Source organism: Drosophila eugracilis, unplaced genomic scaffold, assembly GCF_018153835.1.
Source record: "Drosophila eugracilis isolate 14026-0451.02 unplaced genomic scaffold, ASM1815383v1 contig_367, whole genome shotgun sequence".
Taxonomy (NCBI): domain Eukaryota; kingdom Metazoa; phylum Arthropoda; class Insecta; order Diptera; family Drosophilidae; genus Drosophila; species Drosophila eugracilis.
This window is the reverse complement of record NW_024573224.1, coordinates 2,787,157-2,813,038: the sequence shown is the minus strand read 5'-3', so window position 1 is coordinate 2,813,038 and position 25,882 is coordinate 2,787,157. Positions and strand designations below refer to the sequence as shown.

The 25,882-nt window shown below is 40.2% G+C and overlaps 8 protein-coding genes across 14 annotated transcripts; 4 read left to right on the top strand and 4 right to left on the bottom strand.

Moving 5' to 3' along the window:
• Positions 1-145: 145 nt before the first annotated feature.
• Positions 146-9,293, bottom strand: LOC108116395 (protein anoxia up-regulated). 6 transcript variants are annotated; one of them, XM_017228262.2, is made up of 8 exons: positions 9,091-9,291; positions 5,094-5,120; positions 4,088-4,579; positions 3,842-3,954; positions 3,280-3,410; positions 2,980-3,147; positions 2,350-2,396; positions 1,832-2,286 (listed from the first exon to the last, which is right to left on the bottom strand). In XM_017228262.2, the coding sequence occupies exons 1-7, from the start codon at positions 9,163-9,165 to the stop codon at positions 2,371-2,373; spliced, it is 1,032 nt and encodes a 343-aa protein (XP_017083751.1). In that variant the 5' UTR covers positions 9,166-9,291; the 3' UTR covers positions 1,832-2,286; positions 2,350-2,370. The 6 variants fall into 6 exon arrangements, with proteins under 6 accessions (XP_017083748.1, XP_017083749.2, XP_017083751.1 ...); XM_017228259.2 differs by lacking the exons at positions 1,832-2,286; positions 2,350-2,396; positions 2,980-3,147 and adding exons at positions 146-1,027; positions 1,089-1,290 and having other exon boundaries at positions 9,091-9,293; XM_017228261.2 differs by having other exon boundaries at positions 1,832-2,396.
• Positions 9,294-11,705: 2,412 nt separating this feature from the next.
• On the top strand, positions 11,706-12,910 carry LOC108116301. Its single transcript, XM_017228090.2, has 5 exons — positions 11,706-11,928; positions 11,981-12,116; positions 12,177-12,330; positions 12,383-12,569; positions 12,627-12,910. Exons 1-5 carry the CDS (start codon positions 11,834-11,836, stop codon positions 12,838-12,840), a joined length of 786 nt encoding a protein of 261 aa, XP_017083579.1. The 5' UTR covers positions 11,706-11,833; the 3' UTR covers positions 12,841-12,910.
• A 137-nt stretch (positions 12,911-13,047) lies between these two features.
• On the bottom strand, positions 13,048-14,450 carry LOC108116243. Its single transcript, XM_017228033.2, has 4 exons — positions 14,210-14,450; positions 13,990-14,145; positions 13,770-13,936; positions 13,048-13,715 (listed from the first exon to the last, which is right to left on the bottom strand). Exons 1-4 carry the CDS (start codon positions 14,341-14,343, stop codon positions 13,048-13,050), a joined length of 1,125 nt encoding a protein of 374 aa, XP_017083522.1. The 5' UTR covers positions 14,344-14,450.
• Positions 14,451-14,681: 231 nt separating this feature from the next.
• Positions 14,682-16,188, bottom strand: LOC108116269 (39S ribosomal protein L37, mitochondrial). The gene is made up of 4 exons (XM_017228058.2): positions 15,934-16,188; positions 15,525-15,872; positions 15,188-15,468; positions 14,682-15,132 (listed from the first exon to the last, which is right to left on the bottom strand). The coding sequence occupies exons 1-4, from the start codon at positions 16,107-16,109 to the stop codon at positions 14,708-14,710; spliced, it is 1,230 nt and encodes a 409-aa protein (XP_017083547.1). The 5' UTR covers positions 16,110-16,188; the 3' UTR covers positions 14,682-14,707.
• A 283-nt stretch (positions 16,189-16,471) lies between these two features.
• LOC108116422 (RNA-binding protein 1) lies at positions 16,472-18,557 on the top strand. 2 transcript variants are annotated; one of them, XM_017228311.2, is made up of 3 exons: positions 16,472-16,579; positions 16,656-17,033; positions 18,269-18,557. In XM_017228311.2, exons 2-3 carry the CDS (start codon positions 16,705-16,707, stop codon positions 18,357-18,359), a joined length of 420 nt encoding a protein of 139 aa, XP_017083800.1. In that variant the 5' UTR covers positions 16,472-16,579; positions 16,656-16,704; the 3' UTR covers positions 18,360-18,557. The 2 variants fall into 2 exon arrangements, with proteins under 2 accessions (XP_017083800.1, XP_017083799.1); XM_017228310.2 differs by lacking the exon at positions 18,269-18,557 and adding an exon at positions 17,498-17,807.
• Positions 18,558-18,584: 27 nt separating this feature from the next.
• On the bottom strand, positions 18,585-20,490 carry LOC108116421 (protein arginine N-methyltransferase 1-B). Its single transcript, XM_017228309.2, has 4 exons — positions 20,381-20,490; positions 20,042-20,317; positions 19,745-19,974; positions 18,585-19,505 (listed from the first exon to the last, which is right to left on the bottom strand). The coding sequence occupies exons 1-4, from the start codon at positions 20,381-20,383 to the stop codon at positions 18,884-18,886; spliced, it is 1,131 nt and encodes a 376-aa protein (XP_017083798.1). The 5' UTR covers positions 20,384-20,490; the 3' UTR covers positions 18,585-18,883.
• Positions 20,491-20,751: 261 nt separating this feature from the next.
• On the top strand, positions 20,752-23,409 carry LOC108116420 (DNA replication licensing factor Mcm5). Its single transcript, XM_017228307.2, has 4 exons — positions 20,752-21,034; positions 21,089-22,199; positions 22,260-23,081; positions 23,150-23,409. Exons 1-4 carry the CDS (start codon positions 20,883-20,885, stop codon positions 23,264-23,266), a joined length of 2,202 nt encoding a protein of 733 aa, XP_017083796.1. The 5' UTR covers positions 20,752-20,882; the 3' UTR covers positions 23,267-23,409.
• Positions 23,410-25,109: 1,700 nt separating this feature from the next.
• Positions 25,110-25,881, top strand: LOC108116490 (abnormal spindle-like microcephaly-associated protein homolog). The gene has a single exon (XM_017228423.2). It carries the CDS (start codon positions 25,267-25,269, stop codon positions 25,702-25,704), a length of 438 nt encoding a protein of 145 aa, XP_017083912.1. The 5' UTR covers positions 25,110-25,266; the 3' UTR covers positions 25,705-25,881.
• The last annotated feature ends 1 nt before the right edge of the window (position 25,882 follows it).

Sequence of the window (25,882 nt, the reverse complement as noted above, 5' to 3'; positions counted from 1 at the left end):
GGCGGGAAATTTTAATTTGAAATAAAATACGCAAATAATTTAATTTTCTCTTAAGTTTGTCATATTTTTAGACAACAAACAAATTTTAATTGTTTCCGGTTTTCTATATTTAATATTAGTAATTTAAGACCCGAATCCTGGTGAATTGGTTTTATATTATTTTTATTGTTTCTTTTAAATTAGGTTGACAGCATGATGATTGTGTAGAATCTATTCCTCCTCCTCGTCCTCCTCTTCCTCTTCGTCATCGAGATCTTCTTCGTAGTTGTTGCCACCAGTGGGGGTAACATTGGAGCCGAGCTCGATGACCGGTTCCTGTTCCTCAATGGGCGTGATAGGCTCTTCGACAAGAGGCTCAGTGGCCTCGGCGTCATTCTTTTGGATGGCCTGCAGCTCCTGGGCAGCGATCTCGGATTCCTGGCGCGCAATCTCGGCCAGCTCGGCAGCCTGACGGGCAAGCTCTCCCTCGCTTTCCTTTTCGATTTCCGCAAGGCGTTCCAGCTCCTGCTCACGAAGGCGCTGATCCTCCTCCAGACGTGCTTCTTCAGCAGCACGAGCCTCTTCGGCAGCCTTCTGGGCCGCTTCTTCAACAGCCTTCAAGGCGGCTTCTTCAGCAGCCTTTTGGGCAGCTTCTTCAGCCAGACGAGCCTCTTCGGCAGCTTTAAGAGCTGCTTCTTCAGCAGCCTTCTGGGCGGCGGCCTCTTCTGCTAGACGTGCTTCCTCAGCAGCCTTAGCAGCAGCTTCTTCGGCAGCCTTTGCAGCAGCTTCTTCGGCAGCCTTAGCAGCAGCTTCTTCGGCAGCCTTAGCGGCAGCTTCTTCGGCTAAACGAGCCTCTTCAGCGGCTTTAAGGGCAGCTTCTTCAGCAGCTTTCTTGGCCGATTCCTCTGCAGCCTTTTGGGCGGCAGCCTCGGCCAGAAGAGCTTCTTCGGCAGCGATTTTGGCAGCCTCTTCGGCAGCCTTCTTGGCCTTGGCAGCAGCCTGTTTCTCGGCCTCAGCTGCCAGGCGTTCCCTCTCCTCCTTCAGAGCCCTTTAGAATTTCAACAAAAATAAGTCCCATTGCAATTTTAAGCATTAGAAGAATTACCCACCTCTCTTCCCGACGCTTGGCCTCGTCGGCTTTCTGGGCTCGCTTCTTCTCCAGGTCAACTTCATCGAGAGCTTCCTCGTTGACCGTCAAAAGACGCTCCTGGCGAAGACGCTGCTTCTCCTTAGCCTCAACATCGAGTGGGTCCTCCAGGGGCCTAGGGGCAGAAAATTTTCTAGATGGGCGGTTAGGATCCAACTCGGCATCTGAAATGTAAGGCTTGTCAGAAGAACCCTTACCACAGTGTGTATGAATTTCTATCTTATTTCTTCTTTACATAAATTATCCTTTATTTTTGTTGTTCACTCAGTTTTTTATCAATTACATTATCCTGTACGACTAATACTTACTATTCGTTTCGGCGAGTGTTGGTTTGCTTAGAGATGAGGCAAGGAAAATTGCAGATACAGTAGACGCCAATGGTTTAGAGTATTGTGTGGCATTAATGGGAATTTTAAAAAAGTTCTGGGTGTGAAGAATTGAACCAAAATGTGTTAAATGGGTTAAGCATACATACATATATACATCTCAAAATGCAAAATAGTACATAAAGTAAGCTGAGGTCTCGAAGTGTTGGATTGTGTAATGTATAATATTTTCATCATTTTAAGTTTATATTTCTGCATCAATTCAATTATTATTTATGTACAAAAATATTGTGTGTGTTTTATATAATTTTCACTGAAAAATGAAATATTCTTTAACCCACTGAAGATTCAGACTATTGCCCATAGAGAAAGATTTGAGTTTAGATCAGTATTTACAAATTAATATATTGGTACATATTTGTAAGTAAATATCCCTAAAATGTGTTTACAATATGCATGAACATAACATTGGTTAAACAAAATTCGCGCTGACGTCCATATCTTAAATGCCAAAAAATGATGCACATGAAGTATTTATTAATTCGAAATCAGTGATTATGAAAGTATATAATTTAATAGTCAGCTTTTTACTTAAGTTACAAACAAATTGAAAGAGAATGAATAAGTATCTACATTTTGGTGAGTCACATGAAGAAATGTTAGTATCACAAGTGATGCGCTGAATTTATATATATTTTTTTTTTTGGTTTTTTGCATTTTATTTTCAATCTTTTAAGCTGTTCTGATTTGACTTGTGTATAGATTAGTCTGAGTAGTGAAAGCGCCAGAGTGTGTCGATATCAATTGTTCATCTTGTAGATATCGGCTAATTGTCTACCACGCAAAAGAAAGTCTTTTAGATTGGTTTATTTAAGAAAGAGAAGTGTATGTCCATACAAAAATCAGGCATGTTATCATTTAGGCCTCAACTTCAACAGCTTCAACTGGAAAGAATCAATCAATCATAAAACGTATAACGTTAGTGAAATACAATGAACTGAACAATTCAGGATGCAGCAACCAAATATGTAAGTTAGTTACAAATGAATAAACTAATTTAGATTCTATAGCACTGTATTTTTTTTCTTCTTATTTTGTACTTTACTAATTACTATAGTTGAAAGAGATTTCTGAAAGAATAGTTTTGGACAAGTGGAGTACTTAGGAATGCAAATTGGGTATATTTATTATAATATTGAATATTGAATTCAAGCCCATAGGTTCTTTATAATAACAAGAATTGTAATTGTCTTGCGTGTAATGTAGAATGTAAATTATTCTTTGCTTGATTTGATTGTATGAAAAGTGTCTTTAATTTCGAGTTCTTGACCAGAATCAAGGAAAATGACTTTATTCCACATGGTAAATAAGATTTATAAAAGAAAAAAACGCGCATATCCTTGTCCTTAAATATGCTCCTTTTAATGAATGGCAATCGTTTGGCGGCAACATCTATTACATTTATGCTTGAGTGATATATACAGGTGTCATATTCAAGCGAAATGTAAAAACACGAACAGTACTTACCTTCCTTCACAGGATCATGGGATTTCTTATCACTCTTCCAAGTCGGGTGTCTAAGGTACCAGGACAAGAGGTTAATATCATTTCGAACTTTGTCCGAATCGTACAATGGACTTCTAACATTATAGGCCTTGTCACCGCAAATCCTTACTGATGCAAGATGACTTTTACCTTTTATTATTTAATTATTTAAAAAATGGAATTTAATAACCATTTACTATACAATAAGATTAGCTAACCACAGTTGTGAACGCATTACATAGTGCAGTAGTGTTAGAATTCGAATTTTAGAATACAACTTACCAACATATTTTACAGCTGGTCTGGGGTAATGGGAAATATTGTGAACTTCCTTGGCAATATGGCGAACGGGATTTGTGACACGGGCCACATAAGCATCTAGAGCTAGTTGAGAAGTCGGCTCATAGGTGTAACTAAAAATGTTTATTAATTTAAATTTCTGTTATATTCTCGACACATTCTTTTAAATATTACAATAAACTTTTTAATATTATTCCCACAAGTCATAATATTAGACGAACAAACAAGATCTAGGTCATATTTCACAAATTTATAAGGGCAGCAATCATGTGCAGGCCAACACGTCGTATGTGTAATTTTAACGCCCAAAAATATAACGCATACGACGTGTGGAACGAATGTAATTATATTCTATGCCAAGAGCTTGAAGAATTTAAAAACTGCGCCAAGATGGATATAATCTGATATATATAAGTATATATATAATTGGCTCCATTCAGGTGCTTTTATAGCTATTTTTGGCTTTCAAAAGGCCATTTGAAAGCTAGAAGGTGTTCAAGGTCTTCTAGAGAATTCCCATTAGATATTTATAAGTACTACTTACCCAGTGACTGGGAAGGGAGTGCAGCTACGTGCACGGCGCACCACGGGAGTATGCAAGTCACGAATCAGAGATTGCGCCCGGTTGCGAATCCGGCTTGTTTCCTCAGAGAAGGTCTGTAATTTTGATGACACGTTAAATGACGCCCTACGACCAAATCGACGAAAGCGAGGACACAGAACAACACAAGTCCAAAGTTCTGGGTGGCTATAAAAGCTACGTGCTACTAAGTACGATGGACCAACTTACGGTGAAGGGTTCAGTATTGAGGTAATTGGTCAGGGCACGAGCACCGTATCCAGGCGGCAGCCTCTTCAAGTAGGCAGGCACAGAGCGAACCGGGCTGGTAATGACCCTCACCGGCGAGGAGGTGATCCTCAGAGGCGAAAGAGAACTGCGAGGGGCATACACCCGGGTGATCGTGGTCGGGTTGTAGACGTAGGACGGCGTGTACGTGGTGTACGATGTCGGGATGTAGGTCGAAGTGTAGGTCGATGGCAAGTAGGTGGGGCTGTAGTAGGTCGATGGCGTGGTGTAGGAGTAGGTAGTGCGCTCCGGCGATGAAATCACTCGGGTCGTCGTGCGGACAACGCGAACAGGCGATGGAGAGTGTATGACACGGGACACCACTCGGGCAGGTGAGGTCACCACACGGATGGGCGAGGTCACCACACGGGTTGAGCCATAGATGCGTTTGGGCACCGAGTAGGTCGAGTAGATGGGGTAACTCGACTTGTACACCTATTTGGCAACATTTTCCAAAAATTAACATAACATCGAATGGGCATAGCATGATGATTTTGATATTTATGATCATTAGCGGAATGAGAAAGCAGAGAATCGAAATAAGAACAGAACTAGAACAGAAACGGAAACATTTTGATGATGAATGCTTCAGTCAGAAAGTTTTTGCTGATATATGATTTCTTTTTAGTTTCATGAGATGGAAATAGTCGATTTGACACTTTACCATTTAGTGAATTATTTTAATTTCATAACCGATAAGTATGATAGAACTTATGTATGATCTCAGATTTGGATCTTGTTTTATATTTTAATGGGTTCCTCTTGGGCTACAAACTAAATAAGACTATGATGTGAGGGCTTACTACTAACCAAGTCGGCTTTTTCCAGTGACGATGATGTGATGGATGTGATTGAACAGTGTGATAATAGTCAATAGAAAAGAATAGTAAACCATAGAAAGATGGATGACGAGCGATGTTGGCGATTAAGATGAAAGCCAAATACTTACACGAGTTACTTTCTGGACCGAGGGGTACTGAAAGTAATACAAAATACGGCATTGGATGTTTTAGTTCAAAAAATATGACAACTTGCATATTCCTTGACAAACACGGTGTTGATTTCTGTTTGTTTTTTTTTTGTTTTTCTATTTTGTGTCTTCAGTATGAATATCGTATCGACCTTTTGAACTCATTGCAAGAAATAGTAATGCTAGGTTTATTTGAGATAAGACCGTGTTTATTTTATTGTATCACAAATATGTTTTAACATGACTGCTTGAAGGTTGCAAATACACAGAGAAATTGTTTTCATTTCAGTTAATCTAGTCTATATGCGAAACTATTTGGTCATTAGTGGGGATTAGTCCAAGTCAAAACAAATACATCATCATCGAAAACATCGTATACATATATAGGCACTCAAGGTTAGCGGTTGTTAAGTGGATTATTTGGTATATATAAATGTATATATATATATATATATTCAAAACAATGACGTATTAGTGGGCACCATAATAACATTCAAAGCAGTGGCCAATTGCCGCTGCCGTTCCGCTGATGCAGTGCATCCTACACGTGGTAGGAGAAGTGACGGTATTTGGTGCCGCCGGGCAGGTTGCCGGAAGTGGTCGAGGAATAGCTGTAGCCGCCGGGTCCGGCGCCAGTGGTGCTGGTCCGCTCTGTGCTGTAGTTGTAAGAGCCACCGGGACCGCTGCGCGAGGTCTTCTCCACGGTCGAAGTGTACGTGGAGCGTTCCGGGCGGTACGAATGCGGGTTGCTCGAGTCGTAGCTGCTCTTCTCCACGGACGACTTCGAGGTGTACGAGTAGTCCGAAGCGGCCCGGCTGCGGTGCGAGCCCGGTCTGTCCGTGCACAGGTCTAAGCGTGGAGTCTATAAATTCCGATTTGATAGTGATATATAGATAAGGTTTTGGTTTTGGTTTTGGTTTCGCATTGGCAACACAAGCATCATTTAAAGTTAAGGACAAGACTTTCGCTATCTCTGCTCCACGACTACTGCTGTATGCAAATGGCCAAATAACGCAATGCGACTCAATCGGGGGAAATTGAAACATGTTCGAACTGTTTAACTTTAGAGTTTAATGCAACCATCTATATGCACACAAAATGCTATGATTCTACGGATGAAACGTTAGATACATGGGTACACAGAGAAAAGACCATGGTTGGGTTGAAAATTACATTGAAAAAGTTTAAGAAACAAAAATGAGTTCATGAATTTAAAGAAGTCTTTAAGTGAAAACTAAATATTTATAAATATAACTACAGGTCCTTTTTCTCTGTGTAGTATAAAAACTTGTAAACATTTTTAGTGGGTTAACACAATGTGTTTATGGAGTACGTCTAAGTCTATCATTATTTTGTAAGATTTTTCTGTTTTTTTTTTGTCTGTTTTATGTGTTTTGGTTATGTGTTCTTAGTTAAGACTATAATCGTTCGACTAGCTTTCGATTGGGGTTCGGGTTTTCGATTATGGGTGAATGAGGATGCTCCCCTAGTAGGAGTACTTGGTGACCATCGCGCCCGATTTCTCGTTGCGGTAAGTCTCCCGACGAACTGGCAAGGATTCGGAGGCAGCGCGATGGAGACGCGGCAACTGGGCGTCCAGACTGTCGCGGAAGGTGCGAGCGGCGGTATTACCGCCCGCCTCTACAGTGTCGATGTGTTGGCGCACCATGCCCAGGATACGTGTCCGGTTCTTGTCCCTGGTCGAGACATACGGCTCAATGGGCTCGTAGGCCAGCTTGTAGTCCGGCTTGATGGCCGCCCGATTGATAGGATCGAGGATCGACCGCTGACGCCGCTCAAGATCGGGTCGCCGCACTCCGAAGGCGGTCACCGGATCCGAGATGAGCGACGGCCGCGGCACGAACGGAACTTTCTCCCAGTCAATTGGTGTTCTCTTCGTTCTCTGCAAAGCCCAAAAGTCCACAAGTTTGTTTTTAATTTCTGGGTCAGCCGGGTATTAAGCTGTGGTTATTAGGTGGTGCAACGAACTGCTGGCGGTGCTGTGGGAACTCAACTGGGCGGTGCGGTGGGTCTAATATACATACACAATGCGTGGGCGGGACATTTATATACAGCTTCGTTGGGGCAGTGGTTGAGTCTGAGATCGTTGTACTGGGTGGGTCAAGCTAAATCCAATATTCGAACATCCTTACATTATGACACAAGCTGCATATTTACAGATGTAGCTTGAGGCTAGAGTGGACCAAAGTGTAATTGAAAAAGACTCATACGCAACGTTGGCTTGCAATAAGTTAGCCTGCTTAATGGGTTTACTTTGATGTTTAATTTAAGATTTTGTACTTCCAAAAAGGTCCACCCTAGTCTACATACACACATGTATATATGCATATTGATACGACGTAGTGTGGTTGTAAGTAATGTGCAATGGGAGCATTATGGAGTCACTGCCAGCATTAAGATGGAACACAAACAGCAAACGCTTATTTATTTACAGCATTATAGCCAAGTTAATATATAATTAAGCCTTTAATCCTGCATTTAATCCCTAAATACCAAGCATCTTTATAATATTATATTTAAGAGATAAACACTAAAGGCATATAATGCCTCATTTATCAAATCATTATCATTATAAATCATATACAATAAAGTTATGTACAAATAACACAAAAGTGTTCAGACAAGATGGATTTCTTGGGTAGATTTGATGTACATATATATCCTTTCTGTGGATTATCATCACATTAAACTGTCTGAAAAATGGCTGTTTTGTATATTTTTTTTTTACCATTTTTCTTCTAATTTTTGAACATTTTGCCGTTTATTTGTTGTTGGCTTTGTAGCCATGGCTTCGGTTTATTTGAATATATTATGGAAATCGGAAAGATATTTTTAGGACCAGCGAAGAGCGAAATGCGCGCGCATATAGTATTACACATACAAAAAGCAAAACCACGGCCCGTACAAAAACAAATCATCGAGAGAGTTGCCTCCGTGTGAGTTTCATCGAGAATTCGCATGTGTTTGGAATTCCACTCGCCTATATAAGCTAAACATTTTTGGGCACCAGACCAGACGGACCTCCACATTTTCTATTTTTCTTTCCTTTTTTCTTTTTTTTTTTTGTAAATAATAATAAAATAGATAGAGAAGAAAATGTTCGGCCTCCGCAAAATTGTGAAAATGTATTCGCGTTTTATATTTGGGAGATGAGTAAACACGTATATCCGAAAGAGATATGAAGATCATCGCGCAGCAATAAATTTTGGGAAAAAATTCAATTTCCCACGAAATTCTCACGAAAATTGCAATGTTTTCACACTCGCATAATTTTGTCAAATAATTTTGTCACATATTTTGAAGATTTTCGGTCTGGTTTTATTATGGTTATGGACTGTGAAAGCACATAAATCACACACACATATATATATACAATATATAGAGTATACAACAATTACATATGTACAACCATTGTGAAAGTTATTAAATTGTTAGATATATATGTTTATGTATGATATACTAGAAAAATGTTTACACTGAACCTGAAAATACTAGTTTGGCAAATATATATACATTTACAGAACATCTAGATGATCATAGAATAAACATTTTGAGACCAAGGACAATCAGTAGCTAGTTATATGTATACTGTAAGTTCGATACGATATTCATAATTGGTAGACACTTTACATTCAAACGTGTTTCAATTTCTTAAATAATCTGTTCGCTTGTCAAAATGTAACCATTGAGTACAGCAAGTGGGACACAAGCGCTTAAAACTGAAATCTTGTGATCTACAGATTCGATTAGCTATTAGCTAACAACGGCTTTTCAAATTTGTCAAATTTATCCGCAGCGTTTGTATTCTCACAGGTTTTGTCATTTAATGTAAATTTGGAATTTTGAATTTTGATATTGAAAACTCTACGCACAGATATATTTCACAGATTTAAATCAAGGAAAACCACACTACCGTATGTCAAGTAAATAATTTCATGTCGTTGGGCTGGCTTACCGTAACGGCGTAAGAAGTCGTCACTGGCCTCGAGGTGTAGGTTCTGCGAGTCGTAAATCCACTTTCGTAAACCATTTTGCGATTTTTAGATTTAGTTCTGAAGTTTAAATATTATATATTTTCGTTGGATTTTGGTTCGGATATATCGTCGTTGCGTGTTGTTCACTTGACGCCCGTTCGAGTTGATCTGCCTGAGAATGCCACGGAGCACTTGCTTATAATTTTTTGATTTTCAAAATTTTCACAGCCTTCGATCCCGCTCTCTCTAATGCTCACCCTATACCTCTCTCTTTTTCTATCCATCTCCCAAATAAACTTATTTTTGGAATTAAGAAACATTGACATCTCTCGTCGCAAAAGAGCGAGCAAATTCTGTTTACATAAAGCCAGCACTTTTCATACAGTTGTGTTCGGAAAATGCCTATATACAAATGTACATCGTCTTGTGCCCACAGGATATAAGAGCCCTTTTTTTTGAAAACAAACGTCACGGATGTTTTCCAGTATCATTATATTTTTAGATCTAATACTCATGGTTTATCTTAAAATACATTTATTGATGATGAGATTAAGTGGCCCTTTTGGCTAAGGTGAGAAATGGCTTGATATGTATGCCATTTATTTATTTTTAAATTCGACACAAGAATTTTTGAAATTAATGAGCAATTATTGAAAATGGCAAACATATGCATTTAAATTGCAATTATAAACATTGGCTGAATGCAATATGTAAATATTAATGATGCTAAAAATACATTTATGGACTCTTTATGATCTCTAATAAGTTAAAGTTCAATATGATTTTAGTGTCATTAAGCCCATCATTCAAAATATCATCGTACATATCATCATGTTCATTCTGGTCAAAAGATTGATTGACAAACAAACATGCATCACGCAGCAAATACTTTCTCAATTTATGAAGGCATCTATGAGATACACAAAAAAAACAAATAAGGCATGAAATTAAAATCCTGGCAGCAATTTATGTTCGGTGGGGGTATCACCTGTGGACCGGACCCTGAGCTTTCCACACATACGTACAAAATATCTGGAAATGAGTTATTAAAAAAATACAAAAATGAAAATAAGATAAAAATAAATGTTGTTTTCCAACAATTTGAGGCCAGATTACTCATACATTCTTACAATAAGATCGGAAACATGTATTCGTGAACATATAAATAAACTGCACATCATCCTATAGCCACATATTAAATCGGCTGTGTAGGTGTCTGCTTGTATATAAACAAAACCATGGCAGAAATTCAAAAAACCAAATTCTTTATGACATTAACCTTAACGAGAGGCAATGAATGACTCGTAATTTCAAGGCTGCCAAAGTCACTAATCGGAGAACCAAATTGTCATTGAGCACTGACTTGGACAATGCTATTTGCTTTGAACTAATTAAGTGTAAATGGACATTGAAAAATGAATAGAGAAATTAATTGTTTTTCAGGATTTGGCATAAACACATTCCACAATTTACGATTAACATGGAGTTCTTATGTTGTTTACTAACAAAGTGTTTTTGTTCTTAAAATAAACTGTGGTACTATATCAACAGAAACTTATTTATTCCGTACTGTTACAGCATTTTTAACTTTAAGCCTTAAAGTAAACAATTTAAAAATTGTAAAAATGAACAAAAAATATATGTAATATTAATGTTATGTCTGTACATAGTCTAAAAGTAAAAGTTGAGAAAACGATTTTCATAAATTTGCTAATGCTTATTTATCTTTGACATAAATTATTTATTTATTTTAATTTATTATGAGACTCGGAGGTCATTATCTGGTAACCTCGAACTGTAATCTTTAGATCTTTATAGATCTTGGGAATTCATATAGATTTAGTGCTGCATATTTCTATGTACTTATATCTGTTTTCCTAACTTTTAAATATTTCAAAAACATTTTTTGTAATAATTTATTAAATATGATTATATATTATGAATTATTAAATTAATGATTAAAGTGTTCCCTTTTTAAAGTAGTCTGTATAGTTGCTTTGAGATATTTCAAATCATTTTAAATAATCAATGCAAAAGGCCATAAATTTAGGCTCTTTTAAATATTTATAAAAAATGAGCGACAAAAAGTCAGTGACTTAATACCAGAAATCTCTTGGTCGGGTGCCCCTCATAATGATGCAAGTGGCGCGCAGGTGCAAACACTTCCATGTGTCTCCAGTCCCAAGTCGCGATTTTGATCCATTGGAGTACATAGATAGATAGACGACTCTTGGGTTTCAGATGCATGGCCGCTCAATTTATCCGCCCAGCAAGCGTGGTTGTTTGTTGGCGTCTTCGCCGTTTTTCGTGGCTGCGATAATTTTGTTAAATAATTGAGTATGCAATGAAAATTGCGCATTACAGCGACATAAATACAATGGTTGGGTCTTTCACTATGAGGGTTTACTGTGGGAGTGTGTGTGTGTGGAAATAAGTGCCTATATGGTTACAAACACCTGTTCATTCGTTTTGCTAGAATGAGTTTCTTTCCTCACTTTTTCCCAAATACACGCATAAACGGCATTCAAATCCGCACATTGCTTGACATTTTGTAATTTGAACAAATTGCTTGAATTTTTGGTTAACTCCTATATATAGTGGAGTAGGTAGCAGTTGAAATATTAGTTTGGAGCAGAGCGAAAGACACATTGGAGTCACGATAGAAACCTCAAAGGACTACTTCTTCAATATAACACCAAAAAAGGATAATAAATCAAAGGAACAATGAACATCAATTACATCGTCATATTGCAGTTGCTGGGAGTGATGGTTTTGCTGACTTATGCAAATGCCATCCCGAAATATGAAGAGAGCCATAAGTAGGTGAACTTTATGTACCAAAAATTAATACTGATATTGATATTACTTCAGGTTCTATGCGGATAAAACCCAACGGGATAGGGGTTACTACAATGAAAATAAGACTCAACCGAGTGATCCTCAGGCAGCTTCCACGAAAGACAGATTGGAACGTTTGGGATATACCACTGGCTATGGATCTCTAAATGTATGTGATGGAGTTCAGATCATTATTTTTAAAGCTAAAATTGATATTTTAACTCCTTAGGGATATCCTGGTGGTACTGGACTTTCTGCCTACAATCCCATTAAGCTCGACCTGGGCGGAGTTGTTTTGGGCACACTAGTGGGCATTGGAGCCATTATACTGATACCCAAAATTCTATCCGCCTTCCATGGTGGCTATGGAGGATATGGGCGAAGTAAGTACTATATAGTAAAGTTATATATTATTTAACTTTCGTTTTCTTACAGGTGAGGACAGTGACCTTACACCTCTTAGCAGCATGATAAACAAAATCGACGATGTTCTGGGCCAGAATAACATTGACTCAACAAGTTGCATGCAGCGAGCTGTCTGTGGTTATGTTCGTTCCACGGAATATAATATGAAGATAGGATCCTCAGATCAAATGGATGAGTTCATTCACATGCTATCGGAGTAAAAAAACAAACTTTTCTTAAATATCAAGAAATATATATATATATTTATTTTCAGAAATGCTCTAGTAGATTACCTGTTGGATGGAACGGCTATTAAAGAGGCATTGGAGCATGGCAAGCGATCCAACGACAGAGCGTGTGAAGAGGTCTACTCTAATTGTCCGCTGGACAGTAAATCAGCAACGGATATCCTGATGAAGCTGATGCCAAAGAAAAACTCCCAAGGTAAAGGAAAATCCTCTGGAGTTTCCCGAGAAAAGAAGGCTTAATTAATGTTAACTTGATGAATGAATTTTGCGTTCAATAAGATTGTTTTCCATACACTTACAACCAAATATTTTCTCTACATTTAAATAAACTCCATTGTGTTATCTTTATTTAACTAAGTGTTTTTGTGAGTTGTTTAACAAGCTTTACTAAACCAATTTTATAGCCTAAGGCTATGAATAGTAAGAATTATTTATATTTGAAGACCACTACTCAGAGGACTCTCCTTTAGCCGCGTTGCCGCTCAAAATAATTTGTAGTTGCTTTTCCTGCTGCTCAATTAGGGGCAACCATTGCTCTGAAGGAGCTATAAATTTGGTAGGTTCGAACTTTGGAAGTTTACCTAGGTTTCCAAGAACCGACTTGCGATGCGCTCTGTTCTCCATCATAATCTGCTCTAGTTTATCCACCAGATTATTGGACTCCTTGATCAGGTCATCGATGGACTGCAATAGGGCATACCAATCTATTTTTTGGTTGCCAATCAGGGAATTACCCCTCAACCTGAAGGGAAAGGGAACAAAACTACGCCAGGGCTTAAACGATTCGATTGTATATGGTATAAAGTGACGCTGCGATTCCATTTCCACCGCGTCATCATCGAAATGCCAGGATGCCAGAGTTGGAGCCAAGTTCATATTATTCGCAGTTCCCCTCAACTGATTCGATTCCTCGAAGTTTAGTCTACGTATCTTGGCAATCTGATCGCCAAGTCTCTTTTCCACATCGGAGATAATTTCACTGCCATCCTCGTCGGATTTGGGAAGGTACGAGTTGACCAGATCCTTGTTATAAGCCTTGGGTAGTAGAGTTTGAGTTTGCCGCGAAACTGTAGCCACACTGTCGGTCATTTGGGACATGGAATAGGTGAGTACATCTGAAAATATCTTCTTAATATTTGGCCAGAATATATTTTAGAAAATACTCTTACACTTCTCATAGCCATCTTTCTTTTTTGAGTACTGTCCATCGGTTAGAATGCCTATGTCCTTGCTCAGTATTAAATCCTTTTGCACCCCAAAGCTCGCCTCTTTCATGAGTTTCGTGGGCACAAAGTCCGTCTGCAAGGCCACATTGGCCTTGCCAGCTCTAAGTCGTCTGTATGGAAAATTATTCAGTACTACTTAATAATAGTTATTTTGTTCAACAACCTTGAAGCATCAAGTAACTTGGCCCGAAGCAAGGCGCTTTTGTCGGGTTTGGTAAGCGTGGAAACGCTAACTGCCCGCCAAGGAGGTCGCTTAGCCTCATTTTCCTTTTCCTTCTCGGCAGCCAGATCCTTCATGCGTCTCCAACTGTTTTTAGCTCTAAACAATTAAGTATAAAAAAAAAATGGGAAAACAATTTCAAAATAATAAGTTTACTACTGACCTACTCAATGATGAGCTATTCCCACGAATATTCAAATGCGGAGTACCTTGCTGGTCATCCACACTTTGCGTCTCGCTGGCTTCCGATGATGTGCCACTGTTGTTGGAGCTGGTACTCTGCTTTTGCCTGTTCATGGTAGCGATTTTGTTTTTGCCTTTTTAAACTTTAAATGTGTGTGGGTGGAAAAACTTTGCACAACGTCTCTATTAGCAGTCAATACATCGATGCATAAACAATTTAGTGCATCCACGTTGCTATGGAGTCGACTAAAGTGGTTGGGGATAGGGGGACCCGGATATCGACCAATGGATAAAAAGGAATGACAAGGCGCCAAATAATTCCGAAATTTACACTTGTTAAGTAGACAACAGTGTTGACATTCTAGCGATATGGCTATTTCTCTGGCAAATAAAAATAACCAAGCCCTAATGCAATAGTTTTAAAAGCCTCATACAGACATAACAAAAACATATTTTATTATTCAGTTGCATTTATATTTTAGGAGTTGTTATAAAATGCATTAAATATGCGGAAGACATCCCCATTGTAGTTTTCCAAACGCGTTCTTCCAGCATCGTCGATGCATTCAGAGAATAAGTCGTAGTTCTGTCTATGGAACCAATAGTTCTTCGAAGTGCTATTGGCGCTAAGATCGAGTGTATTCAGTTGCAGCACTCCAAAGTGGAAAGTTCGTCCGTCGGTCTGGACACTTTGCACGACAATAGGCTTGGGAAGAGCACCCTTTACAGAATCTCCGTGTAATTGTTTGGCTCGTGCTGCAGCCACAACAAAAGCTTTGACTAATGTCCTTGCCTGAAGCTGAGAAGTTGTGACCTCCGATCCATGGGCATTTTTAACCAGGTGTTTGTTAAAGACCGTGAATATAGTGTGCGGATGGGAGCAGCTAATGTCCGTGCGCAGAGCTAAAAGAATATTTTTTTTAGATTCCTTCTAACATATAACTACTTAGTAACTCACGATATAAGTTTTCCGTTTGGTAAATGTGGTGCTTCGGAATCGATATCGTAGTCTTCATGGGGTAAAGATCAGGCAAATCTCCTTCAAACTTTCCTTTAACAGCTTCGATGGCACGATTGGCGAAAACTACCTTTTCAGCATTGATGGAGAATCCAAGCAGATCACCATCCTTACTTAGAGAGATTTTAAAAGCGGCGTTGTCTAGAAGCTTTCTTCGAATAGACACTGAACGACCTGCCAATTTTTCGGTTTCGTGCAGGAGTTTGTTCACCAGCAAACGACTGAGGAAAACAATTTAATTATTTTGGGATCTCTTTGGTTGTAAAAGTGGACTTACTTGACCCTTTCATGGGATATTCCATAAGACCGGGGTAGGTTAAAGGCCGGTCGCTCTGTTAATCTCACCTTGGGCAACTTCACTTGCTCTGCATCGAGCACGTGGGATGCTAGAATTGCATGTCGGATACTCTTGTCTATGGAATTGGGCAACTGCTGGCTGGTGAGGGCATCCTCGATCTGCTTGGGAAAGGTCTGGATCTCAATGCAGTTAGTCAACACCTGGGCTTGTTGCAATCCTCCAATTAGCACACTATTGTCGGTGTAGGAGTGGCAAACGGTGGAGTGCCAGTCGGCGTGACTGCTATCTTCAGGAATCGTCTTTTCGCGGGTGCCAACAATGTCCACCCTTTAGATTAAATAAGATGCGTGAGATACTAAAATTAATACGTATTCCTTTTCTTACTCACAGTTTTCTCTCTACTTTGGCGTTCACTATATCCTCTGGATTCTTCACCTGAACCCCCAGTTTTAAAAGCTCGGCGGCAGCGCCAGTTTCCTTGGGCACTCGCTTTCCCTGGACCAGCCAATGCTTCTTGAAGTGCCAGCCAATGTGCTGGGCACATAAGGTTTTTGTCAGCCTCATTTCAGTTAGGTTTTGGCAATGTTTTCGTTCAATGAAATGGAGCCCGGCGGACTGGTCTGGTTATGAAATGTATATTAGAGATGTGAGATCTTTGGTCACCGCTACTATCGCAAATATTTTCGGGTAAAAGTCGCTACTCAGTGACTCTAGTTAAACTAAATTTACTCATCTGAGTAAAAGTTCAAAATCTAATTAAAACAAGTTATAAATACTTTTTAATAACCTGATTGATTATTTGATACAAGATAAATGAAAAGTTGATCTGTTATAAATTACATAAAACATAAAATTTGAATGCTAATTTCTTCATTTAGAAATCATACAACATTGTAAAGCAAAAGTACCCGTGGAATCTATCGTCTAACAGTGCCACCACTATTTTTCAGTTCTGGTCACACTTTTGCTAATAAATAAAGAAAAGGCGGACGGTTTTGTTAAAAAATTAACAAAATTAGGTTACAATTTATAAGGTAAGTGTTTGAAAAACTTCCAAAAATCTATTTAGGAGGACGGTGAATCTTAGTGATCTGAATACTCGCGTTTTAGCCGGTCACTTTCTCCGCAAAACTTACGACACCACGCCACACGATAAAAAATGCCGCGATACAGGGAATGGGACCTGGCCTGCAAGGTGTATGTAGGCAACCTAGGCTCCTCGGCCTCCAAACACGAAATAGAGGGGGCTTTTGCAAAATACGGTCCATTGCGAAATGTGTGGGTGGCTCGCAATCCGCCCGGTTTTGCCTTTGTGGAGTTCGAGGACCGGCGGGATGCAGAAGACGCAACGCGTGCCCTGGACGGAACACGCTGCTGCGGGACTAGGATTCGCGTGGAGATGTCATCGGGACGATCTCGCGATCGCCGGCGCGGTGAAGGCGGTGGCGGCGGCGGCAGTAGTGGACGTTCTGGATCTGGACGATACAGGTAATTACACGACTAAAAACTACTTCTCAAGGTACTTGACTTAATATACCTTCCGTATGGAATTCATGGATTTCCAAAATGGGGTAATTTCTTTAGGATTCTGAGCTCACATCAGCGGTACTGTGTCCAACCGCAGAAGTTAACATAACCCATATCAAAAAGTATACAATTTGTAATCAAAATTAAATTGAAATGATCGCAAAACATAAATTGCTAATTGTATTTCCCGCTTTTTTCGCACGTGATAAAAAAAGCCTATGAAAGAAGTCCATTTAATGGAAATTTTTTAGCAGGTTTTTTTATTAAGGTCCAAATGACCTTTGACTGCGAGTTTCATGACATTCCTATTTGTAAATTTATAGTATGTTTTCTCAAACCAAATGTACAAACTGTATACATACATATATTATCTACGATCAAAGCCTTTAGTGGTTGTTAAATGCGAGTTATCGACACTTTTTCAGGATAACTCCTTCGGCTAGAACTACTTCCACTGCTACTTCTTCCTTCTACAACATCAACAATCTACAACAGCAACCATCTTCACAGCCACAGCCAGCAACCTTCAACTTGCAACTCTAAATTATCCATGTTCAGCGTCACAGCCTCACAGAAGTTTTGATTAGCAACCCAAATGATTTCATCCTAGAAGAAGCATTGCAGTCGCCAAAAGAGTTCTACTTACGAAGTTATCCTGCGTATCCTTCAAATAATTGCTTACAATTATTTTCTTTAATTTAGTTGCCAATATTAGGTCTTGTTTAGACGGTTTAATGATTGAATATTCATTTAAGGGCCCGCTTTCTCAAATTCTGACTCCGATAAAGAGAAAACTGGTCTTAATCGTGTATAGCGCAGTATTACATATTTGTCCGTCCAAGTTTGTCATTGCGATTTCGCGCTTTTAACAATGTAGAAAGCTTTAAAACAAAATATGCGATATTAGGGTTAATATAAAGCATCGACAGTGTACAATACTACCTAATTGGGTTCCAGCTTGAAAATAATGGATTTACTTTTTTAGAACAGAACACTTTGCACAGCTTTCATTTGTGTTTCGCTCTGGTAATTAGTGTATATAATAAATCAAATATTTTCTAGCCTGCACAGTTACTTTTCAGCACTTTGTAAGTCGCGTATGTACATACACCTCTTACTATTTTAAGCAGATAGTTAAACGAAATAGATTAAATTGGTAAATAATCTTATCTCATTTACCAACGCGTTTATTTCAGGTCCCGTTCACCACGTCGCTCTCGATCGCCCCGCAGCCGCAGCTTCTCTCGTGATCGTCGAAGTCGTTCGGATTCTCGCGACCGCCACTAAGATATTTACAAAAGGATAACATTTAAGCAGTGTCGCAATCAAACAAGAAAGCTGGCCAAGGCCGACTTTTTGTTAGGTATGCCTATGTTGATTGCGATGTAAGTAGATTTTCTTCAGATGACAATATAAATCTTTCGATGCATTCTTAAAATTCCTTTTTTTAAAAACAAAAACAATAAAGACGCACAATCAGCGAGATTTGATTGGTTTCATATATCATCAAAATGAGTTTGTCTCCAGCAAAAGGGGATGTGCTTAATGCACTGTTTATTATGTGAGAATTGACGTGCTACTGTAAAACTTTTCTTAGAAGTATGTTCGGGTAATAATTTAAACAGGCGCACGAGTGTAAAGATATTATGTATACTAACAAAGGTACACTTTAAACTTAGGAGAAGACGCAACACAAATTCGTTGCACATTTCGCACTGGAATAAACCTTACGTCTAGTCATTGTTTATATCCTCGCTGCAGGACTCTGAGCCCTAGTACAAACTGGCAGATCGGATTAGTTATGGCGGCCCCTAGCGCATGCGGTATGTATTCGACTCCTGAATCTCGGACAGTTCACCCTTGAAGTTTATGTCGATGACAAAGTCCAGGTCGCGGTTGTTCCGCTCGTTGGGCTTCATCTGGAACGTGCCGGTAATCTCCTCGTTCTTCTTTGCTGTCATGTGATCATCTAGGTAGAAGACGGTCTGTTTCCAGTGCGTATATGTGGAGTCGGGAGACGTGCTGAACCCAAGACGTTTGTGGCACTTGGTGAACTCTATGTTAAAGTAGGTGACTAACGCCTGCACAAAGTCGTTTCGTTTGATGCACAGGCTGAACTTGGACGAGAAGTTGAGATCCGCCTTCTGCACTGTGTAAAGGTCAACCTCTTTGACCATGCAGGATGTAGACACCACCTGTTTGGGGTCGACCACGTCGACGAGCGGTTCTGTCACAGCCACCTTGCGAATGCAGCTCATGTCGAAGCCGTATACATCGTCCCACCAGTTGATCTTCTCATCCTTGTACTGTCGGTCCTCTATAGCCGTGATGTACAACGTACCTCGGTCCGGGAACATCATACCATCCTTCTTCAGCCACTTGTCGCGAGCGTACAACACTGTATCCAGCATAGACTCGTAGAAGAGGCAGTAACTATAAGAAGAAAAGTAAAATAATAAAAAAAACGTTAGACTTCGACGATCAAAACTTCAAAGAATCATTAACTATGTAAAAGACATTACCTCTACTGATTTTAAATGTTTGAAAACAGTAAAAAAAAAAAAACATGCTACCCCATGGGATTTCATTGTCATCCCTTTTAAAATAATAAAGCCTTTCGTAGGGTGATGCATTTCTATAGTCTCTTCACAAAAAAGATCCCTCTTACTTACCCCATCCACTCGGAAATTATGATGTCCACGCCTTCAATACCATTTGGAAGCTCAATCTCCTCAATCTTGCCCTTAACAACCTTTATCACATCCTGCAGATTGTTGTCAATGACCACTTGGCGGGCAAACTCGATGATGTTGGAGCAGTCGACAGCGATTACCGTAGCAGCACCGGCTTTTGCAGCGAACATTGACAGTATGCCTGTACCGCAACCCACGTCCAGGACGGTCTGCAAAAATGAGATTCCCCAATGAGGTGGGCTACAAAACGAGGGAAACCCCAGAAGTAAATCTAACCTTGCCCTGGAACAGATGCTTGTTGTGGTACATAGCGTTGCGGTATGTGACAGTGCGCACTTCGTCCTTGAGCATCTCCTCGTGGATCCCGAAATGGGCGTAGGAGTCAAAGTAATAATCGCGGGACGTCATCTCGTCGGCATTGGCATTGGGATTATCTCCGGTAGACCCCTCCGCGGGCAACTTCTTCGCCACATTGTTTGAGTTCGCATTTGAATTGGGCGTGATGCCGGTCGCCGATTCCACAGCTGCCTCCATCGGGATGTCTGTGCTGGCCTGCGGAAACGATCCGTCAGTGATCGAGCCCTCGATTAGCGGCAAAATTTGGGTAAAACTTACCATTTTATAATTTTTTCGGCGTCTCTTTGGTTTTTCACGTCGAAAAAATAGCGACTAAATGATGGGACTATTTCTACAGCACGCTAGTTTAAAAAGTCGCTTTGCAATACTGCTCTCTAGAGTTGAAGCAAATATCGATGTTAATTCGATATTATCGGCAGGTTGTGATTTTCAAAATTCAGAAAGTTTTAGATAAGGTAGTTAAGCGTGCAGCAGCAGTGAATAGTTTTAAAAATAAATAAAAAAAATTAGACAAATTTTGATCCTATTTCAACGATTGCTGCAACATTTCGCTGTACATCATAGGGAAAACATCGATAAATTCTAAAGAAAATCGATATACGCATAATTTTTGACCCACCTCTAGCTACCGCTTTCCCGGCAATTTTGGCGGCAAAATATTCGCACATCGCATTTATAAAACAGATTGAATAAAGGAGCGAGGCAGAAAGTCGCGTTTATTTACGAAAATATCTTGTGTTTATTGTTATCATTATTCAAAATGGAAGGCTTTGATGATGCGGGCGTGTTCTTTTCGGATAATTTCGGTGGAGAAAACCAGCAAGATGCACAAATCAATTTGCAGGCGGTGAAGAAGAAGTACAAGGAGTTCATCCGCACCTTCAACGAGGAGAACTTTTTCTACAAATACCGGTGAGTAGATTGCAATTCCGCATCCGAACTCTGATAAAGGTGATCTTCTTGCAGAGATACTCTGAAGAGGAATTACCTCAATGGACGCTACTTCTTGGAGATCGAGATGGAGGACCTTGTGGGTTTCGATGAGGCTCTGGCAGACAAGCTGAATAAACAACCCACAGAGCATTTGCAAATATTTGAGGAGGCCGCCCGGGAGGTGGCCGACGAGATTACGGCTCCCAGGCCGGAGCACGAAGAGCAGATGCACGACATCCAGATCCTGCTCAGTTCCAATGCTAATCCCACTAACATCCGCCAGTTGAAGTCTGACTGCGTCTCAAAGCTGGTCAAGATTGCCGGAATTATTGTCGCAGCCTCAGGAATCAGTGCCAAAGCCACAAGAATGTCCATCATGTGCCAGTCCTGTAGCACGGTCATTCCGAATCTGAAAGTAAATCCAGGTCTGGAGGGCTATTCCCTGCCTAGAAAGTGCAACACGGAGCAGGCTGGCAGGCCCAAGTGTCCGCTGGATCCATTCTTTATAATGCCCGATAAGTGCAAGTGCGTCGATTTTCAGACTCTAAAGCTACAGGAACTTCCCGACTTTGTGCCTCAGGGTGAGATTCCTCGCCACTTGCAACTCTTCTGCGATCGTTCCCTTTGCGAACGTGTGGTACCCGGTAATCGTGTACTTATCCAGGGCATTTACTCCATACGCAAGGTCGGCAAACCATCTCGCCAGGATGGTCGCGAAAAGGCTGTCGTTGGAGTCCGTGCTCCGTACATGAGGGTGGTAGGCATCACTGTCGATTCTGAGGGTGCGGGAGCGATCTCACGTTACAGCAACATCACCACTGATGAAGAGGAGCACTTCCGCCGCTTAGCTGCCTCCGGAGACATTTATGATCGTCTCTCCCAATCCCTGGCACCCAGCATTTTTGGTTCGCGAGACATCAAGAAAGCCATAACCTGCATGCTCTTTGGCGGATCCCGTAAACGTTTACCAGACGGTTTGTGCCGTCGTGGAGATATTAACGTATTGCTGTTAGGCGACCCTGGTACGGCCAAATCGCAGCTGCTGAAGTTCGTGGAGAAGGTGGCTCCCATCGCTGTCTATACTTCGGGCAAAGGATCCAGTGCGGCTGGTCTAACGGCTTCGGTTATGAAGGATCCCTCAACGGTAAAAAGTGCTTATGTTTTATCTCTCATATATCTTACTAACTAAATAATTATTTCCTAGCGCAACTTTGTCATGGAGGGTGGTGCTATGGTCCTGGCCGATGGCGGTGTGGTCTGTATTGATGAGTTCGATAAAATGCGAGAGGATGATCGTGTGGCTATTCATGAGGCCATGGAACAGCAGACCATATCCATTGCAAAGGCCGGAATCACGACCACTTTGAATTCACGCTGTTCCGTTTTGGCGGCTGCCAACTCCATTTTCGGCAGATGGGACGATACTAAGGGCGAGGAGAACATCGACTTCATGCCTACAATTCTTTCTCGTTTCGATATGATATTTATTGTCAAGGATATTCACGATGAGTCTCGGGACATAACGCTTGCCAAGCACATCATTAACGTACATCTCAGTTCAAACAAGTCGGCGCCTTCGGAGCCGGCGGAAGGTGAGATATCGCTGTCAACGTTTAAGAAGTACATTCACTACTGCCGCACCCATTGCGGCCCACGACTGAGCGAGGCTGCCGGCGAGAAGCTAAAAAGTCGATATGTTCTTATGCGCAGTGGAGCAGGTCAGCAGGAGAAGGCCTCTGACAAGCGACTGAGCATTCCCATCACTGTGCGTCAGCTGGAAGCTGTTATTCGAATCTCCGAATCGCTGGCAAAGATTCGCCTGCAGCCATTCGCCTCCGATGAGCACGTGAACGAGGCTCTCCGTCTCTTCCAAGTATCGACACTCGATGCTGCCATGACCGGTAGCTTGGCCGGCGCCGAGGGATTCACTACCGAAGAAGATCAGGAGACACTGAACCGCATCGAAAAGCAATTGAAGCGCCGCTTCGCTATTGGATCTCAAGTCTCAGAGCAGAATATTTTGCAGGTAGTTATTGAAGTGCAAAGCTTTATAATAAATAAGTCTAATTATCTAACTTTATATGTTTGTTTCAGGACTTTTTACGTCAGAAGTATGAGGAACGTACCGTGATGAAAGTTATTCATACGATGATTCGTCGCGGTGAGCTTCAGCACAGAATGCAACGGAAGATGCTCTACCGTATTTGCTAATCACTGTTATTTACATCATTATTCACCCATCGTTGAATGTTTCATGAATCGTACGTCATATATATTGTATTTTCATTTATATCTTTAAGAAAACTATACATTCTTTCTACTTATGAGACAAATAAAATAATTTAAATCTTGAATATTTTTCTCTTGACGTTTAAATTTGTTTAGAATTATCCTCCAGAATTTTGTTTGAAATTTTCTAACGATAGTGGAAACCCCTAGGTATTTCTAGTTCATAATTCAGACAGACCGGCAAACTAATCGTTACATAAATATCCATGATTGTTGTTTACATTTACGAAATGAGATTTTCAGCAAGATCTCAATTTTGTTTGTTGATGATGCTTGAACAGAGGCACAGAGACCCTTTGGTCGGCCTCCAAATTTCCGCACAAACCGACAATTTCGCTCTACATTCTGCTGTGTTTGCCTACGTCATTCGGACAAATCACAAAAACCAATCATATTACCCTGGCTGTTTGCCAATTTTTTAAAAATATTTTTTCCTCTGTTTGAGAACGTTTATTACTTCCTTTTATACAAAAACCCAATTAGTATATTTGCGCGTGCACATATACTTACAAACATAATCGAAAGCTGAAATATACTCAATATGTGCACGAATTTTCAAGAATACGTAAGCGCGTTACGTATACTTCTGGCCATTTAAATACAATGGCGAATATAAGCATTTCGAATTTATGAATTTCCGGAAGGAAATCTTTACAATCTTGTTTACCACAACATTATATATCTGCAAAATGACTGTATTATTTTGAGAGACGTAACAATAATATTTATTTCAAATAAATTTTTGCCTAATGACGCCACTTTGCTGCGTTTTAGGTTCCGAATGACGTCAAGGTGCTTTAGAATTTATAAAGCGAAAAAATTGAAACATGCTGCTCAACAATCTAAATGTTTTCTAAAAATTCCAAAATATCATAGACTGAATAATATTGATGGAAAACAGCCAGCAGAGCTATACAAATAAATATAATTTATTTTGTGACGAAAATTTCCATTTGAGTCTAGTAGCGAATTAAACACATAGTATAAATGTGAGATGCCTGGCTCGATTTAATAATATTGTGGTACTTTGAACTTTGTAGCGAACCCAGGGTCAAGATAATTCAAACATCAAACGATATGAGTTTAATTGAAATTCATATTTCGATATTGATGCACATGTGTGTTCATATTTTTCAATTACCTCTGCCTCTGTGTCTGTTCATCATCGTTTCCATTAACAAAGCGATGCACCCGATGCTCTTTTCATTCCACACGAATATATATGTAGTATATATACATCTATGGAACTGTGTGTATCTATAAGTTCGCTTTTCACCTAAACCAATTTACTTTATTTGTTTTTCCGCCACCCGCTACGTAGACCAAGCTAATGTAAACAATTTTCCAAAAACAGTGATTACTGCGTGATGATTTGTTTTTCAACACGACCCGAGCACGAATCGAATATATTGAAATATTAAACGATAGATCAGCAAAATTACGCAACCGATCACCATTATTATTTGTCTGTTAATTGGGTTGCACATAATTGGGAACGTTGAGGAAATTAGATAATTGTTTCCAACGCGCCTGTATATATTTTGTAGAAACAAAAATTCTTGAACGTCATCAGCATCCGTGGATTCCTTTCCCAGTCTCGCGGGAGAGAAATGGATGGCAGTCGGTCCGCCAGAGGTATAGATACAAAAGGCCCATGTAAGATACGTGGAGGGAGGTGGGAGAGACCAAAATCGCTGAGTGGGGCCTTTGTTTTGTGAATGAAAATGAAAATGAAAATTCTCGCCGTACATATGCCAAGCAAGCGTCTGCAGTACGTCAGTACAATTTTAGATCTCGAGCGAGCAAGTTCGTCCGGAATAAACAGAGGTACATCCAATGAAAGCCGTCATTTTTGGGCATTAACGCGGACTCCAGATTGCCCCAGGAAAACCACATTTTTTGTCGCAGTGCATCAGAGGATCATGTACATTTACCCGAGCTCCCCGGAATCAGCATCGTCCTTGCAGTCCGAAGAGAGTGCGGCCATCAAGATCCAGGCAGGATTTCGTGGCTATAGAGTTCGCAAAGAAATCCATCGATCCAGCAAATCAGCAAATCCTCGCCTATCCAATCCGCATACCCGGAGAAATCAACGCCAGCGTCCAAAAAACAACGCCCTCATGGAAAACCAGGAAAATACGGGAAATTCCCGACCCAATATCGATGAACAGAAGGTGACTTCCGAAAATGGAGGAAAATCTGTGGAGGATCGTTCGGCCACCAAGATCCAGGCAGGATTCCGTGGTTTCCTGGTGCGAAAGAAGCAGAAAATTGCCACCGATGCGGCCGTTAAAATTCAGGCTGGCTTCCGGGGATTCAAAACACGCAAAGAATTGAAACAATGCGAGCCCATTGTGTAATAATTTTTAGGGCGTTGTTCTACAATTCGAATTTCTACTGTACATACAAATATGTGTATTCAAAACCTACCATTTAGTTCAATACGTGTCGTGTAAATAGTTTAATATTAACTGATAGCTTCCAGAAGAATAAAATACTCTTACTCAAGAAACCGGAATCTTGAAAGACAACCATTAT